Source organism: Schistocerca gregaria, chromosome X (genome assembly GCF_023897955.1).
Source record: "Schistocerca gregaria isolate iqSchGreg1 chromosome X, iqSchGreg1.2, whole genome shotgun sequence".
NCBI classification, from domain to species: domain Eukaryota; kingdom Metazoa; phylum Arthropoda; class Insecta; order Orthoptera; family Acrididae; genus Schistocerca; species Schistocerca gregaria.
The window spans coordinates 543,020,839-543,039,095 of record NC_064931.1 but is presented as its reverse complement, the minus strand read 5'-3'; the positions used below and the strand labels follow the sequence as shown (position 1 = coordinate 543,039,095).

Genomic DNA, 18,257 nt, shown 5'->3' with positions numbered 1-18,257 from the left:
GTTGCCACCTATTTGCTAAAAAATAAACAATATGAAAAATACATGAAATTCTCGGGGAACTGGCAAAATTCCATTGGTAACGAAGAATTTAATGTTTGAAGAGTGGCAACAGAGTTTGAATTCCACAGACAGAGGAAGGAAAATATTTGAGTTTCTTCCTGATGTGAACAAAAGGCTTCATATAACACATTTTGAGCCAACTAGGGAACTGGTCCACTACCTTTCCAGACATGAGCTATATCCTACACGTTGTGTCATTGAGATACTGAAGTGCACATCTCACAATTGGCACTATCACCAAAACTGCTATGAGGAACAACTCCAATTAACAGGTGTGGTACTGCTGCAAGGGCAACAGATTCAACAGCTGGTGCAGTGTGTCACTCAACTTACACAAATACTTGCAATAACAGCTGCATTTCAACAAACCACAACCACATGCAATATCCAAGAATTTCATGGCCAGCAAGATGATTGGGCTGAATACCATGCTCAACTTGAAGTACTTCTCTGCCTGTGGCATAACAAGTATGTGTCATGAAGCTCATTACCTTTCTAATATTGGTGCTGAAATGATTAGGTAGTCTGTCAAATTGTTTCTGGACTTTCAACAGGAGGACACTAAGTACGAATTGGTACTGCAGAAGTTAGTTGAGCTCTTTCATACTCAAATGCACTTAACAGTTGCCAGATACAAGCTTTCTAGGTTTAGGAAGCAACTGGAGAAGACAATTAAACAGTGAGTCACATAACCAAGAGGTCTTACCACACACTGAAAATTTAAGTGTTCGTGTGGACTATCCTATAGTGACATCATGCTTTATGACACAATTACTTATGCACTCATCTGCACTGCTATTTTGAGGGCTACTGAATCCTCCTTTAGAAATTGTGCCTTCTATTATTCGATCTCATAATACTGTAGATGTCACAAATGTAAATATTTTAGGCTCCGTCCACTTCTGTAGTTTAAAGTGCACAACACACTCATTTCTCTATGAAGTCAGAGGTTGAGATGTAGGCAAAGCCCTGTGTTAGAAACAGTCAATGATGCTGTCCGTGTGTCACTTTACAGTCTAATACAAAGAATTTGTGCCCCTAGTGTTACACAGCACACGCCTATGAACGGTGCCCATGCAGGGAGGTGAAATGTTTTTATGTTTTTCCTCTGGCAAGTACTGCCATATTCAAATAATCTGGATTTTGATTCAGCTGAGGATTTGTGCTTCCAGATTGATTCATAAGGTCTTCACATCCATCACGGTTTTCCAGTAGTCTATCATTATACTGTACAGGAATCTGATTCAGACCCAGATCTTTGAGTGGTCTTGCAACATGCTTACAATGGCCTCATAGCTTAAAGAAGTCCAACACCCCTGGGCATGCCATTACTTTGTGTATCAACATGCGCTTTCTGCACAATGAGGTGTCCTTCTTCTTCATACTGAGAATGATGATGTACAAGCCACTGTCGCTCAGTCCTTCCAGTGGGAAGTGTTGAAGCTATTGCATCAAGGTCATCGGGGAGTGGTATGCACCAAGCAGCTAGCTGGGCGCCATTGTATGTGACTGGGCACGGATACCCAAACTGAACAGATGGCTTAAAATTGCACTACCTGTGCAGAACCCAAGTCCACTCCACTGCAATGGTTTGCCACACCCAAAGGGACTCTGGAATACACCATGGTTGCTGCTGGTAGATGTTTATAACAAGTTTCTCTTTATAGTCCCAATGCACTTCATCACTATTGTCTGTACAGTGTCAGCCCCAACCTCCATTTTTTCGATTTGAAGATCTGTTAGACATTATCATTTCTGAAAAAGACCCGCAATTCATGTTGGTTAATTTCAACAATTTTTCAATGACAATGGCATCCAGCATATCACAATGGCACCATTTCATCCACGTTTTTTATGCACATTCAAGACACAAATAGAGGAACTGCATTCATTCTGTACACAGGATCAAGGCCTAAGGGAGCCTTTGCCTATCTACATCTCTTTTCCACATGACAGTAAGTCAGTGGCCCAAACTCTTACATGCACCAACAACATCAGAAACAGTTGCAGTTTTACTGGATTCATGCCCTGCTACAGCCTTTTTGTTCACAAACACGGCATGCGGCAGGGGTCCACAGCAGTAATCACCATCTATGCCTTTCTACCCACCTCAGTCATGACTTCTGGTTGAGACACCAATGGATTCTGGTTAAAATACCAATGGTGATCGACATGAAACAGGTGCCTATAGTGTCACCACCGATCCTGCAGCTTGTGCCAATGTCCATGAAGGTGCCATCTCCAGGCATCCGCCAGACCAACACAGAAGATTTTGCAACTATCATTGACATCCCATTCACAGCTTTGGGGCCCCTGGATGCAGATGTGCACCCTGTGGTTGGCATGGTGTTCCCAGCCACTCTCAAAGTGTACACTGCATATGGACAGGGGTCTAGCATTGGCCACAATTACAGACCAGGTCCCATCTCAGACATCTGCATTCAGATCTTCCCCCTGTCATCATTCCAGGAACCAGCAGTACATGATAACAGAGCAAAGGTTTGGGAGATGGGAGGAATGTGGTATCAAAGAGATCCAAATGCACACGCATAGTTAGCAACACCAGCGAGACCACTATGTGGAAAGTTACTACCGGGCAGAGTGATCAACCATGATGCAACGTCCAGCTACACCTTCAACAAAGTTCAGTGCACTGCCCCTGCCAGTGAGTATTTACATTCATCTGGAGAGCTGAGTTGTGAATCTGTGTTCAGCTGTGAGTCAGATTATTGCAACACCTGCTCAGTGTGCAACAGAGTTAACAACAAGCTTCAGTGATTCAGTACAGTCTGTCTATTCCACACAGAAGGACTCTTCACATTACTGACAGTGTCAGTGACATTGACACTGCATCCTTTGTACTGAGTTTTGATGTTTAGCTCACTCATGTTTGCACCATTTTTTCAAGTTTAGTGCCTTAATGAATAAAACATACTGCTGCGCCATGAATAAGTACAGGCACGGATTTGGGGAATTCTTGTAATCTCATGCAGCTATGGCTGGAAGGTAATAGTTAAGGCACAGCAGCACAGGGCACTGACATGCTGTGAAGAACACATACACTGCAGTTACAACAGCACCTAATGACCTGTGTGTAGGAGTCGAAGTGGGCTGAGGAAAGCTGGCATTGTAATCATCAAAGAGCACCCCACTTGTTCCCTCCAGAGGAACAACAATGGAGGCATAGGGAAAAGATGTATAAATAAGTGAGCCTGGAGCCTCAAAGCAGAAGTCATGTTGCCATTTTGTCCACATCTAGAACTGGAGAGAATGATGATTGTTTAAGTCACTGGTCAACCATGATGACCTTCTGGTGATGGATACTGGCAGCCAACGGGCCTGCTGAAGCTACCTACAACATCTGCTGCATTGACACATCATGCTGTGGCTGAGCATGTCACATCTTGCAGCTGTACCAACATGAGGAGTGCGAGAGATGCTAGTCTCTGCTCTTTGGGTGGCATTGTCTGGTTGACTGCAAGCTGCCATCCACAGGCGAGAGGCTCAAGCACAAATTTGTGGCCTCCTGGGTGTGGAGGTGTCTATTGGCACTGAAGGAACTGACCTGGGTGAAGAGCTGGAGCTGCTTAGGCTCACTACAATGATGGCTATCAGCTGCTTCCATTCATCACTCTGCATGGGATTCATGAATCGGGATTCAGGGAGCAGTCAGCTGTGTTCTGGGCTACAGGCACAGTTAACACATGTGGCAGTCACTTAGCTATGGTGCTAGTAGAATCACTACATCCGCAAGGCTGGGCAACTGGATGCCAAAGGTACAGATTCTGGCATTCACTTTGCCACTGACCCACACACACTGCATGGTGCCATCGCTAAGTTCAGTGCAAGGCCAGCTATCTACCTTTGATGTAACAAATTCGATGACACACTTGCCTGTGTTTCTCTGCATGCTTCTGCATGCGTCATTCCTCTCTCCCAAACCATATACCTCTCAGTTGTTGTGACATATTATGACCCCTTTGCTTGGGTGATTGTAACAATTCAATGTCAGGAAGTGGTCATCTCACTTTCCAACACAATACGTTTCACTGGAAAGTGTCACCTACATGCAACACTATGTTTTGGTGAGAGAGTTGGTTTTGGTGAATGGTAAGTGAGGCAGTGGTATTTGATGTAGGTACCAGCTCAGCACAATGTGGTGGCATGAGTCTAAGTTTTATTTGTATTAATTTTTATGTCTGCTCTCATGCTTTTGTTTAGAGGTCATAGTGGATGGGATAATTTAGTGCCAGTGAGGTGTCCATTTTGCAGTTTGTCTGGGCATGAGTTCAGGTTACATAAGATGACCTGTAGCACAGTACTGTGGGCTACTACCTACTATTTTCACTCAGAACTATCATGAACATTATGGGAGAAAGAGCCAGTCAGCATGCCATCACATGGTAATGAAAAAAGTATGTGTTATTTTAAGAGGCTCTTTCTTTAATGCACTGTTATGCACCAGTGAAACTTGTATATGTACCTAGAATTATACTGTAACACAGTTGACATTTTTTGCCTGTGTTATCACTTTCACACATTTTGTATCAATATCATGTATAATATTTTGAATCACCTCTTATTTCAAGATGCAACCAAGAAGTACTTGAGTGATTTACTTTTCTCTCTAGTCAGTACATGTGTGTCATACTTCAGTTCAGTTGTCTCAAAGGGAAATTGTACAAACAAACTTTTTAAAATTGCATGAAACAAATACAGACCGTATGTAAAAGAAACAGAAAAAATACCTCTCTCTTTCCTGGTAACCGGTAGTTCTGGTGCAGAGACTGCACCATCACTGTCTTCCTGGTCAATCAGTCCTGTGCTGGAAGGAGCCACCCTGGAGTCCCTTTCAAAGTGTACCACATGATGCCTTGCCTGCTGGGCAGTGTGATGACTTCTCCCTCTATGGTCTCTTGGCAGTGAGTTTGATCGCAAAGCAGCTGAGACTGCACCTCCTACTACAGCTGTTCCAGTGTGCGCTCGAGATAATGTTGGTGTTCTTGATGTAGTAGGAGTGCTTAATCCCTGCCTATTAACAATATGAACATATAGTGTCAATTTACACTTACTAGTTTTGAGAAAAAAGCACAATAAGGTCAAATGTGATTAACTTGATAAAAGAGGAGAAACTAAAGGACAATAAACCCTTCCCTGGTGTTGACCTATTTACACATGTAAGCTTGTTAAATTGATAACAGGTTAATACACATCTGTACTACCTGACAAAAAAGTGAAGCATCCAGAAAACATAGTAAGATGTCAATGCAGTATCGTACACATACACATCATTGGCAGATATGTAAATGATTATAGTTGCAATTCTCTATGACAGGTAGAATGGCCACTAGAGTGCATTAGTGCTCTTTGTGTTTGATGTTGTTTACCAGCCCTTATAAGGTATATAAATGGCATGACCAGTGTCAGATGTTGTGTGATCACTTTGAAGGACATAGAGGGAAACGTACTCAGATAAGACTGTGTTATCAGCACCTGGCAAATGTTTATAGAGCCCTCAGTATGGATCTGTATTTGGCTGACTACCTGAATCATATAATATCCGCTTTCTGAGACACTCAGATGTGACAGTAGTCTGATGATGGATTGAATGGGAAGATGAGGGGGACATACTCATCATCAATGTCCCTGTTGACCATAGATGACCATCAAATGGGAGGATCACTGTACTGGGCACCAAGCACATCATAAACTCTTCACATCGGTTCCTGCCATATGATAAGAAGTAATAGACTCCCTGCAACATTCTAAGTCAAATGACACAATTGATTGGAGACTAGCCACAGCCAGACCAGGAAATCACCATTCGATCAGTAGGCTGCCATTAACAGCACAACAATAACAGTTGTAACTGGAGTGGTGCCATGACTGGGGAGCAAGGACTGCTGAAGTATGATGTTGTACTGTGTTCAACAATGCATCACAATTCTGCACCACCCTGATTGATCACTGTTGGCAGGCACAGCAATGGCCTGGTGGGAGATCCCAGTCTTTCAATGTTTTAATGAAGCACAACACTATTACTCCTGGCGTCATACTGTGAGACACCATTGGGTATGACTTCATGTCATGGTTGCTGGCTCTTGTTGGAATGCTAACAACACATCCTGTGTCCTCATGTGTTACTTCTTATGCAAGAGTATAATGTTGCCATTTTTCTACAGGACACTGCTCATCAACACATGGGAAATGTCTGTATGAATTGTCTGCATGATGTTGAGGTACTCATGTTGACCAACAAGATCCCCATATCAGTACCTAACAGTACATTTGTTGAAGTGGCTTGGATGTCAACTCTATCCCATGCCACTATCCAGGATATGAAGGACTATTGACAACAGTTGTGAGTCAGCTTGCCTCAGGATTCAGATTCAGATTCTTTATTACCCATTGGCCTCATGTAGCAGAATGGGCTTTACACTGATATATAATAGCAATCATTATATTAATTACTGTTCACATTGCACATACAAATAATTTATCCTATATTAAACTGTAGAACAGAATTTTAATCATAATCCTAAAACTCAATGTCTACACTGTTAGTATCTACGAATTCTCTTAAATTGTAGAACAGATTGTTTATTAACCATTTATACAACCTTCTTTTAACATTATTGAAAGGTGTATTGATTGCAGAATGTGGCAATTTATTAAAAAAATTCAAATGATTCACTTTGTGAGAGGTGCCTGTTTTAGTCAACCTATGCCTAGGAACACCACTAATCATCTTATTTCTATTATAATGACAGTGTATGTTCCCTCTGGTGTCAAACTCTGCTATGTTTTTTTTTTTTTTTTTGATATATCAATAATGCACAGATATAAAGATTTATCACAGTCATTATTTTGGTCATAGTGAATAAAGGGTGGCAGTGTTCTCTTGGACCAATTTTACATATTATTCTTAGCCTTTTTTTTTTTATCAGTTACACGTCACTTATGCGATGTGAGTGACTCCATAACAACAGCCCACAGGATATGTGAGGTTGAAAAATTCCAAAGTAAACTATCCTAAGATATTCATTTCTCACTAGATCAGATAATTTCCACATGAGACAGGAAACCCTTGACATTTTTCTACAGACATAATTAATATGGAGTTACCAGTTTAGTTTGGAATCAATATGTTCCAAGCAGTTTTACATATTTTGCTTGTATGACTTTAGCTAGTCCCAGCAGCAGGTGCTGAGTTTTCTCTCTACTACACATATTTAATCAGATGTGAACCAGTTTAGCATTAAGGAGAGAGTGTCCTGTGATTTCTGGTGTAACATTAACCTATGTAATTGACTGAAGCCCAAAAAAATGTGTTAAATCATTCACTGCAACAGTGAAGAGGAACAGTCCACGGACAAGGCCTGAGGCACGCCATAGGTGACTTTCTTCAGTGAAGAATGGTTATTTTGAATTGACACAAATTGCCTCCCATTATTTAGATAAGAATTAATCATTTCTAATGCTGTATTAATTATTCCAAAATACTGTAGTTTAGCTAGTAAGATGTCATAAAGGATACAGCCAAAATCCTTACGCAAATTCATTGCAAAAGAGAGACCATATTCTTATTATCAAATGCAGTTAGTGTCTGATTAACAATTTCAAGGATGGCAGAAATAGTGTTTTTTCCTTGTTGAAAACCATGCTGTTTACTACAAAGAAGGCTATGGTTTTCAAAATAGTTACTAAGTTGTACCTGAAAAATTGCTTCAAATATTTTGGAAAAGATTTTAACAATAGACACTGGCCTGTAGTTCTCATGGAGGTGCTTTTCCTCTTTTTGTATAAAGGTATAACTTTTGAAATTTTGAGCTGTCCAGGCATTTATTCATAATAGTAGCAGGTGGTTTGCAAATAAGGTGTATTTTACCTTTTGTTGTCCAGTTAGAGAGACAGTAAGCAGTTCATTCTTTTTAAGTTAAAAAATTATGAAACAGCATTTACAATGGCTATGAGCACACAAAGATTCCAATGAAATTCTTGCCCTCTAAGACGCTGATCAGCAAGTATTAATTGCTGATGTGTTTGCCTGGTTAGTTTTAGATGTTAATTCATTTACTATAGTAGTAAATATTTATTGAGCTCTTCTGGCTCAAGCAGAATTTCTTTATAGATCTCTTGAGAAATCAGCTATAATATTGTCCAAACTAGCATTCCCACGTATTAGGCTATTGTTAGTACAACATAAATTTAATGATAGATTAGATTAGATTAATACTTGTTCCATAGATCATGAATACGACACTTCGTAATGATGTGGAACATGTCAGGTTAAAGAAAGATGTCTGTACAAGATATTACATTACACAAAATATTGCATGACACTAATGCTTAAGTTAGTTTTTTTTCCCTCCCTTAATTTATATCTAAAAATTCAGCCAATGAGTAGAAGGAGTTGTCATCTAGAAATTCTTTTAATTTATTTTTAAATGTTGGTTGACTATCTGTCAGGCTTTTGATGCTGTTTGGTAAGTGACCAAAGACTTTTGTGGCAGAAAAATTTACCCCCTTCTGTGCCAAAGTCAGATTTAACCCTGCATAGTGAAGATCATCCTTTCTCCTGGTGTTATAGCTATGCAAACTGCTATTACTCTTGAACTGGGCTGGATTATTGACAACAAATTTCATAAGTGAATATATATACTGTGAGGTTACTGTGAGGATCCCTAGATCCTTAAATACACTCCTGGAAATTGAAATAAGAACACCGTGAATTCATTGTCCCAGGAAGGAGAAACTTTATTGACACATTTCTGGGGTCAGATACATCACATGATCACACTGACAGAACCACAGGCACATAGACACAGGCAACAGAGCATGCACAATGTCGGCACTAGTACAGTGTATATCCACCTTTCGCAGCAATGCAGGCTGCTATTCTCCCATGGAGACGATCGTAGAGATGCTGGATGTAGTCCTGTTGAACGGCTTGCCATGCCATTTCCACCTGGCACCTAAGTTGGACCAGCGTTCGTGCTGGACATGCAGAACGCGTGAGACGACGCTTCATCCAGTCCCAAACATGCTCAATGGGGGACAGATCCGGAGATCTTGCTGGCCAGGGTAGTTGACTTACACCTTCTAGAGCACGTTGGGTGGCACGGGATACATGCGGACGTGCATTGTCCTGTTGGAACAGCAAGTTCCCTTGCCGGTCTAGGAATGGTAGAACGATGGGTTCGATGACGGTTTGGATGTACCGTGCACTATTCAGTGTCCCCTCGACGATCACCAGAGGTGTACGGCCAGTGTAGGAGATCGCTCCCCACACCATGATGCCGGGTGTTGGCCCTGTGTGCCTCGGTCGTATGCAGTCCTGATTGTGGCGCTCACCTGCACGGCGCCAAACACGCATACGACCATCATTGGCACCGAGGCAGAAGCGTCTCTCATCGCTGAAGACGACACGTCTCTATTCGTCCCTCCATTCACGCCTGTCGCGACACCACTGGAGGCGGGCTACACGATGTTGGGGCGTGAGCGGAAGACGGCCTAACGGTGTGCGGGACCGTAGCCCAGCTTCATGGAGACGGTTGCGAATGGTCCTCGCCGATACCCCAGGGGCAACAGTGTCCCTAATTTGCTGGGAAGTGGCGGTGCGGTCCCCTACGGCACTGCGTAGGATCCTACAGTCTTGGCGTGCATCCGTGCGTCGCTGCGGTCCGGTCCCAGGTCGACGGGCACGTGCACCTTCCGCCGACCACTGGCGACAACATCGATGTACTGTGGAGACCTCACGCCCCACGTGTTGAGCAATTCGGCGGTACGTCCACCCGGCCTCCCGCATGCCCACTATACGGCCTCGCTCAAAATCCGTCAACTGCACATACGGTTCACGTCCACGCTGTCGCGGCATGCTACCAGTGTTAAAGACTGCGATGGAGCTCCGTATGCCACGGCAAACTGGCTGACACTGACGGCGGTGGTGCACAAATGCTGCGCAGCTAGCGTCATTCGACGGCCAACACCGCGGTTCCTGGTGTGTCTGCTGTGCCGTGCGTGTGATCATTGCTTGTACAGCCCTCTCGCAGTGTCTGGAGCAAGTATTGTGGGTCTGACACACCGGTGTCAATGTGTTCTTTTTTCCATTTCCAGGAGTGTAGATGTCTGCAGGATGACCGTGGGTGGACTCCAGCAATTATTCTGATTACACGTTTTTGTGCAATGAAAACTTTCCTACTCAACGATGAATTACCCCAGAATATGATACCATACGAAAGCAGTGAATGAAAGCTGGCATAGTAAGCTAATTTACTGAGATTCTTATCACCAAAATTTGCAATAACCCTAATAGCATACGTAGCCAAACTCAGGCGTTTCAGCAAACCATCAATGTGTTGCTTCCAGTTTAACCTCTCATCAATGGACACACCTAAAAATTTTGAAAATTCTACGTTAGCTATAGACTTCTGTTCAAAGTCTATATTTATTACTGGAGTTGTGCCACTTACTGTATGGAACTGTGTATACTGTGTTTTATCAGTAGGTTTGAAAACGTTTTTGAGTTGGGCTATGTTGGAATCACCACATACTGCAATATTTGTTTTGACTTTTAAATTTTTTCTCGACATTTGTTCAAATTACTCAAAAAATAAATTAACATCACTATCTGGAGAGTTATAAAAATCAACAATTATGATATTTGGTTTGATCAGTCTGATGCAACTAAATTCTCCATGGATTATTTTCAGCTATTTCTTGACCAGTCCACTCTCCAATAGATTTTGGAAGGAAAGGAACATCTAAATCTTTCTGTGCAGGTGATAATTTCCATTATTTTATTAAAATGGCCATTTTTCTGTATGTATGTGAGAGTCAAAAAATATTTTTGCATTCAGAGGAGAAAGTCAGTGATTGAAATTTGTGAAAAGATCTCTCAGCAACAAATTAAGGCTTTGTTTTAGTGATGACCACCTCCACTTGCACATTATATCCATGACAATCTCTCCCATTTCTTTATATATAGTACAAAACAAGTTGTATTTCTTTGAACTTATCTTATGTCCTCCATCTATTCTATTGGATAAGGATCCCATATCACGCAGAATTACCCCAGAAAAGGTAATATCGACCAAATCAACAAAACACTGTCTTAGGTTCATCTTCCCCATGATATTTTCTATGTGATGGTTCCAGTTTAAGTTGTTTCTAATTGTAAATCCTAGATATTTTGTTGAATCAGCAACCTTTACTTTTGTGTGATTTAGGCTGTAACCAAAATTTAACAGCTTGTTTTTGTAGTGCTCATGTGGAGGACCACATATATTTTATTGTTAAAGATCAATTGCCACTTTTTGCATGAAACAAATAGCTTGTCTAAATTATTTTTCAATTCATTTTGATCTTCTGATGACTTTACTAGATGGTAAATACATCATCTGACTCAATCAAAGAGGGCTGTTTGGATTCTTTCCTACAGTCATATCAAACTGGCTTGCTGAACCATGTACTAACAGACAGAGCTGTATACCTCAGTTTTTCAGAGTATGAAAAGGCAATATGAAACAGTGCTTTATTTCACTTTATGTATGTGAATTTTATTATGAAAAGAGATATTGACAGTTGACAACTATATAAATCAAAAATTTTGCACTAGACGGTGAGGACAATTATTCTCATGACAACCAAAACTGACTTCTGTAATAATTTAAATATCTTAAATTACATAATAGTTATGATATGTGTTCCACTGAAAAAAAAAATGTTATTTTGTAGTACACTGTGTAAAGGAAGGGAAAATACATTGTTCTGAAAAGATTTCTAAAAAATCCCCTAATGTAGATTTTGTGAAAACTGGTCATTTTCATCAGGTTGTGTCATATCTCTCTTCTTTTCCATTCAATCCCGTACCTCCTAAGATTTTGCACCTGAATAGCTGTGTTTCACAGTGTTGAAGATGAATAAATGCTCATAGCTCATAAGTGCATTTTTGTGACCATGCTTACTAGACTTTTTTGCTTGTTTTGGTCCATACTATCAGCCCTGAAAGTTTGTCAGTGGAACTCTGGCTCAACTTGAATACTGAGAACGTAAAAATTAACAGTTAATACCATAATTTGAAGCTGAAGAGTCTAGTGCATGTAAGTCAAGAAGAATACTCACATGTCATCTTTTGCACAGTTTTTAAGCTGCTTTTATTAAATTTATGTCAGTTTGTCATTCAACAATGACTGATCCACTTCAGAGCCTACACCCGACATTCAGCATACATTTTAACATATTTATAGCAATTCCCAGAATAATCAGGGAATCTACAAATTAAATCATCACTGAAATGCTAAAAGTTTTTATTTAGTTCAGATACTCAACTAAGCTCAGAAAATTTGATGAAGAGTTTTATTGTTACTTTGGTAACCTGGATAATCAGCATTAAATACCAAAATCTGTTTCTTCAAAACACATGCAGACCAATTTTGACTAAGACTGATAGCAATATCTGCCTTAGTGTATTGCCACCAACATACGACAGATATACAACAGTCTAGATGCAATCAGAAATGGGATGTGTGACTTCAAGTTGTGTAACAAACACAACAATTACACACACACACACACACACACACACACACACACACACACACACACACACACACACACACATACATTCAGATTGAACAAAAATAGTTTGCATATTGTTTCTACTCATGAATGATGACAGGCAAGAAAGCAAAGTAGAATCAAGTAGAACTTTCAGTGCAGATCTACTGGGCAAAACTGACTAGTACTTCTAGTATCTCTGTAACACTGTCAAAAACTTCAGGGTTGTTAAGGGTTTCTTACCAAACTTCATATTCTGTAGTACACTGAACTAACTTTAGGTCTCATTTAATTAATTGCAGTGTGCTGAATGGTGTAAGCTACTCACCATATTGCATCACAAGAAAATTTATCTCTGTCATGCTGTCCTAAGTGTATTGAAGAATATGAAAACAAAGTTTTTTGTCACTCAAACAGATACATAGTGTTCTACAGATACCATCATGAGTGGAAACACTCAAGGCTATGGAACAAGTAAGATACCGGTATTGGTACACCTGTTTCAAATACATCAGATTTTGACTGTTACACAGTGAAAACAGTGCTTGGATAAGTAATACAGTTATTCAGTGCAGTTAATTAACCAATTATAGAAAAACTAGCTGATACTGCAAGCAAATCACAATCAAAAGAACTATACTGTTCACCATCACAAATCTTGTGAGTGATACTAGAAAAAAGAGAAACTTCCATACAATAAAATTTACTATCAAAACTCATTACAAAATAGCCTTAATTCAAAATGCTTTAAATCAGTAATGATGAATAAATTACTTAATTACTAAAGGTGGATGGTAATCCAACTGGAGTATAAAAACTTGCATATCAGATGCCAGCGTCTAGCTTTTGCAAATGATTTAGCAATATTTTCCAAAAACATCAGTACCCCAGCTGAGCAAATCAACCTGTTGAAAGTGACAGTGGATAAGGTAGCATTACAAATTTCTTTTGAGAAGAAATAATTCATAATAAACATTAAAAGTGCTCCAAAATTCCTAAGCACAAGATATGGTAGAATCAACCATGTGAATAAATTTAGGAACTTAGTGGATAATAAAGCCAAATAGTCTAAATAGAAAATCAAATAAAACTAGAGTGCAGGAAATGGCAATGGTTTATCCGTTAATCAGGGACAGCTACAGTTTTAAAAAAAATGCCCACAGTAAAAAGAAAAGTCCAACACAACAACATCAATAAAACTGGAGTGGCTTTATGCAGTGGAATGTTTAGTCCTCACCTAAAAGAGAGAAATTGAAAATTTGGGGGAAAAGGAAAGGAAGGTAGTATGAAATATACTCAGTACAAAAAAGATGAGAGTATGTGAATGTAAATAAGTAATTAAGAAATTTACGCCCAAACTGAAAAACTATCTGATGTGCTCAGGGAAAGGAGAATTTTCTTTTATTGCCTCTTGCTTCAAATGAACTTGGGAAGACTGACTTAACAAATATTTGACCATTTCAACAAAAATCCCAAATGAAAATCAGTTGGGTCAGGAGAGTAAAAAATTACTTAGTAGAAATCAACATTAGAAAACAAGAAATTCTAGACAGACCAACTTTGCAGACCAAGATTACAAATTTTGGAGGTTTCCAGAAAAAGGTCAGAAAACATATCTTTGTATGGAGAGATGAAACAACTAAAGAAAGCAATGAAAGAATTAAGAAATACTGGGAAGACCAAAAATCAGGAAAGAAGATAACATCATGAAGAAGTTACTTTGCTTGGTCCATAGATGGCCGAGATCAAAGAAATGAGGTGAAGCCAGGGATATTGAGTGATGAGCACTTATGACAAGTTAAAAGTCATGTTTCAACATAACAGATGCACAGATCTTTATCTTCTGTGGACAAAGTTCTTCCAATTAATTTCCCATATAACCCCATGAATAACTTTCAGCCAAGAACAGTTTCCTGCATTTTTGTTGTTTGTAAAAGTGTAACATGATAAAACTTGTACCATTCTTATTTGCTACTCCAGTATTTTACAGCATTGTTTCTGAATTAAGCTGTAACAACAGCCTGATGTGATAACCACCAACTTTCTTGTATATATTATCCCAACATTTTATGTTTCAGGACAAATGTACACAAAGATTTGATGTCGAAGTTTTTGCCACAGATTATCAGTAATCCAATATGAAATATTTGGATACATTCCCACTAACTCACTTGCAACTATTGTTCCTGGATATTGTGTTTTTGGTGTATGTTCATTAAAATCTGGTCTCTGATTACTGCCACAGATATCCAAAATAACTGTATCTGTTAGTAGTGTGGTAAGACATTAACAGATACATAAACTTAAGTCAAAAGACACATAGTAAATTTCAGTGTTACTGTAGATGATTTCTTGTCTGAAACTTAGGTAATACAAATTAAGTGAGAAATTTCCACTTTGACTTCAAACTACTACCACCAGCAGAGATGCTGGATAATAGAAAGGTATTCAGACAAGGTGGAACAGTGATTACCTTTTTAAAAGAGTCCTTCTTTTGCTATAGCCATATACATATCATAATTCATCTGGGATTTTTAATCATAGAAATACTACAACAATTATTCTCAAAGGGGCAAGCAATGGCTATGATGGTGTTGCCCTAAGATGTCAGATACCAGTGCTATATAGATAAATTATACTACTGAACAATTTGCAAAAGCTCGTCATGCTAAATAAACCTTTGTAACTAACCTAGCATTAGGGGAGACTGCCACATCTTAGCTGAAAGGACCAATGAGTAAAGGACTTCAGATTGGCAGTGATTATTTGAGGTAATATACATCTAAAAAGGAATTTTTGTGTGCTCTGTGACTGTAATTATGCATAAATTGTATGCACACATTTTCTTGGCACTTCAGAGGGCAACACAGAGTGCAAAGCAATTTTGCTACATCCCACTCTATTCGATTCATATGGTGTAGTAGGAAGCAAGCTATAAATTCCACATAATTTTGCCAAGAGATATCAAACTGATCACTTTGTGCTGACTATCTACAAAAGTTAAGACAGAAAGAGCTGAGCTGAAGAATGGCAACATGTTACTTGTAATCAAATTTGCCTTCTAATCTGACAGATGTGCATCATTGTAACAAAAATAAGTCCTTACCAAAAAAAGTTTCAGCAGTGATGCCTGTTACTAAAGTAAATTATTGTTTTCCTACTAAGGAAAGTGTCTGTTGACACAGCTACACTATTTGCTTTTGACTTTCAATCGTTGAGGATGAGGGAGGTAAGAAACAATGAGACAGTAAGGAAACAATATTTATCCCTCTACATCCTTATTTATGAAGTAACTGCTACTGTCATGCAACCACAGACCTGCTTACCAGGCAGTCAGTTACAATGAGGAATAATATACTAATAAGAAAATATTATTAAAAAACTCATAGTAAAGTTATTAGACTTCCAAATTCAACTGGGAACCAGGATTTTTACGCTAATATATAAGATACACACTATTTGTTATTTGAAAATTATTAGAATTATTTATATTAAGCTCATAAAATTTAATCTAGACTGCCTGTTTACATTTTATAATGAACTTTCTGAGTGCCTGGTTAAAGATATTACTGGGCTCAATGAATCAAAGGAAGCTCCTTACAAAAATGATAAAAAGGTGTCTTGCAGTCATTACACCAAACTTTTTAGAAGAGATTAGAAACTTTACTCAGGGAACTAATCAAATGTCCTGTGTCCAATGACTTGGCAAACTGATTGCCACAAACTAATATATGTAATAAATACCTTCCTGGAAAAAAATATACACTCCTGGAAATGGAAAAAAGAAGACATTGACACCGGTGTGTCAGACCCACCATACTTGCTCCGGACACTGCGAGAGGGCTGTACAAGCAATGATCACACGTACGGCACAGCGGACACACCAGGAACCGCGGTGTTGGCCATCAAATGACGCTAGCTGTGCAGCATTTGTGCACCGCCGCCGTCAGTGTCAGCCAGTTTGCCGTGGCATACGGAACTCCATCGCAGTCTTTAACACTGGTAGCATGCCGCGACAGCGTGGACGTGAACCGTATGTCCAGTTGACGGACTTTGAGCGAGGGCATGCGGGAGGCCGGGTGGACGTACCGCCGAATTGCTCAACACGTGGGGCGTGAGGTCTCCACAGTACATCGATGTTGTCGCCAGTGGTCGGCGGAAGGTGCACGTGCCCGTCGACCTGGGACCGGACCACAGCGACGCACGGATGCACGCCAAGAACGTAGGATCCTACGCACTGTCTTAGGGGACCGCACCGCCACTTCCCAGCAAATTAGGGACACTGTTGCTCCTGGGGTATCGGCGAGGACCATTCGCAACCGTCTCCATGAAGCTGGGCTACGGTCCCGCACACCGTTAGGCCGTCTTCTGCTCATGCCCCAACATCGTGCAGCCTGCCTCCAGTGGTGTCGCGACAGGCGTGAATGGAGGGACGAATGGAGACGTGTTGTCTTCAGCGATGAGAGTCGCTTCTGCCGTGGTGCCAATGATGGTCGTATGCGTGTTTGGCGCCGTGCAGGTGAGCGCCACAATCAGGACTGCATACGACCGAGGCACACAGGGCCAACACCCGGCATCATGGTGTGGGGAGCGATCTCCTATACTGGTCGTACACCTCTGGTGATCGTCGAGGGGACATTGAATAGTGCACGGTACATCCAAACCGTCATCGAACCCATCGTTCTACCATTCCTAGACCGGCAAGGGAACTTGCTGTTCCAACAGGACAATGCACGTCCACATGTATCCTGTGCCACCCAACGTGCTCTAGAAGGTGTAAGTCAACTACCCTGGCCAGCAAGATCTCCGGATCTGTCCCCCATTGAGCATGTTTGGGACTGGATGAAGCGTCGTCTCATGCGGTCTGCACGTCCAGCACGAACGCTGGTCCAGCTGAGGCGTCAGGTTGAAATGGCATGTCAAGCCGTTCCACAGGACTACATCCAGCATCTCTACGATCGTCTCCATGGGAGAATAGCAGCCTGCATTGCTGCGAAAGGTGGATATACACTGTACTAGTGCCGACATTGTGCATGCTCTGTTGCCTGTGTCTATGTGCCTGTGGTTCTGTCAGTGTGATCATGTGATGTATCTGACCCCAGGAATGTGTCAATAAAGTTTCCCCTTCCTGGGACAATGAATTCACGGTGTTCTTATTTCAATTTCCAGGAGTGTATATACGACTGGAACAAAGATCTTCTTGAAGAAAAAGATATTTGAGTAGAAAAAATATCTATACATAACACAATACTTGTAAATTACCTGTAATAAGAGTAGGAAGTGCGAGGTGAAGAAGTGCAAGTAGCTTCTGTATCTGATGCATAATCAAGAGAGGGGCGGTGTCTCCGTGTTAGTGTCCCAGCCGAAAAAGGCTGTTCGCTGCGATAACGGGAGGCTGAGTATGAGCTGGCAGCACCTGCAGTGCCTGCCTTGAGACTGGACCGCAAGAGAGTGTGTGGTGTGCTAGATAGTCCATACTCTACTCGAGGCAAGTGTTGATCACTTCCTGAGCGTGGCATCACCTTACGGCCACCATAATATGAACGGGAAGGCTGGGATAAACGACGTGAAGTACCAGTTGCAGGCTGTGTGGGTCCTGAATAGAATGCATGCACCTGAAACATATTAATTATATATGA

The 18,257-nt window shown here is 40.7% G+C and overlaps 1 protein-coding gene across 5 annotated transcripts in view; it reads right to left on the bottom strand.

Moving 5' to 3' along the window:
- Nucleotides 1-18,257, bottom strand: part of LOC126298466 (rho GTPase-activating protein 100F-like) — a 737,196-nt gene that overhangs the window by 197,087 nt on the left and 521,852 nt on the right. For all 5 annotated transcript variants that reach the window (XM_049989795.1, XM_049989799.1, XM_049989796.1 and 2 more), the window contains 2 exons: nt 17,881-18,233; nt 4,809-5,092 (listed from right to left, as the gene is read on the bottom strand). In XM_049989795.1, coding sequence (XP_049845752.1) covers nt 4,809-5,092; nt 17,881-18,233 — 637 coding nt within the window. The remainder of the gene's footprint in view (nt 1-4,808; nt 5,093-17,880; nt 18,234-18,257) is intronic.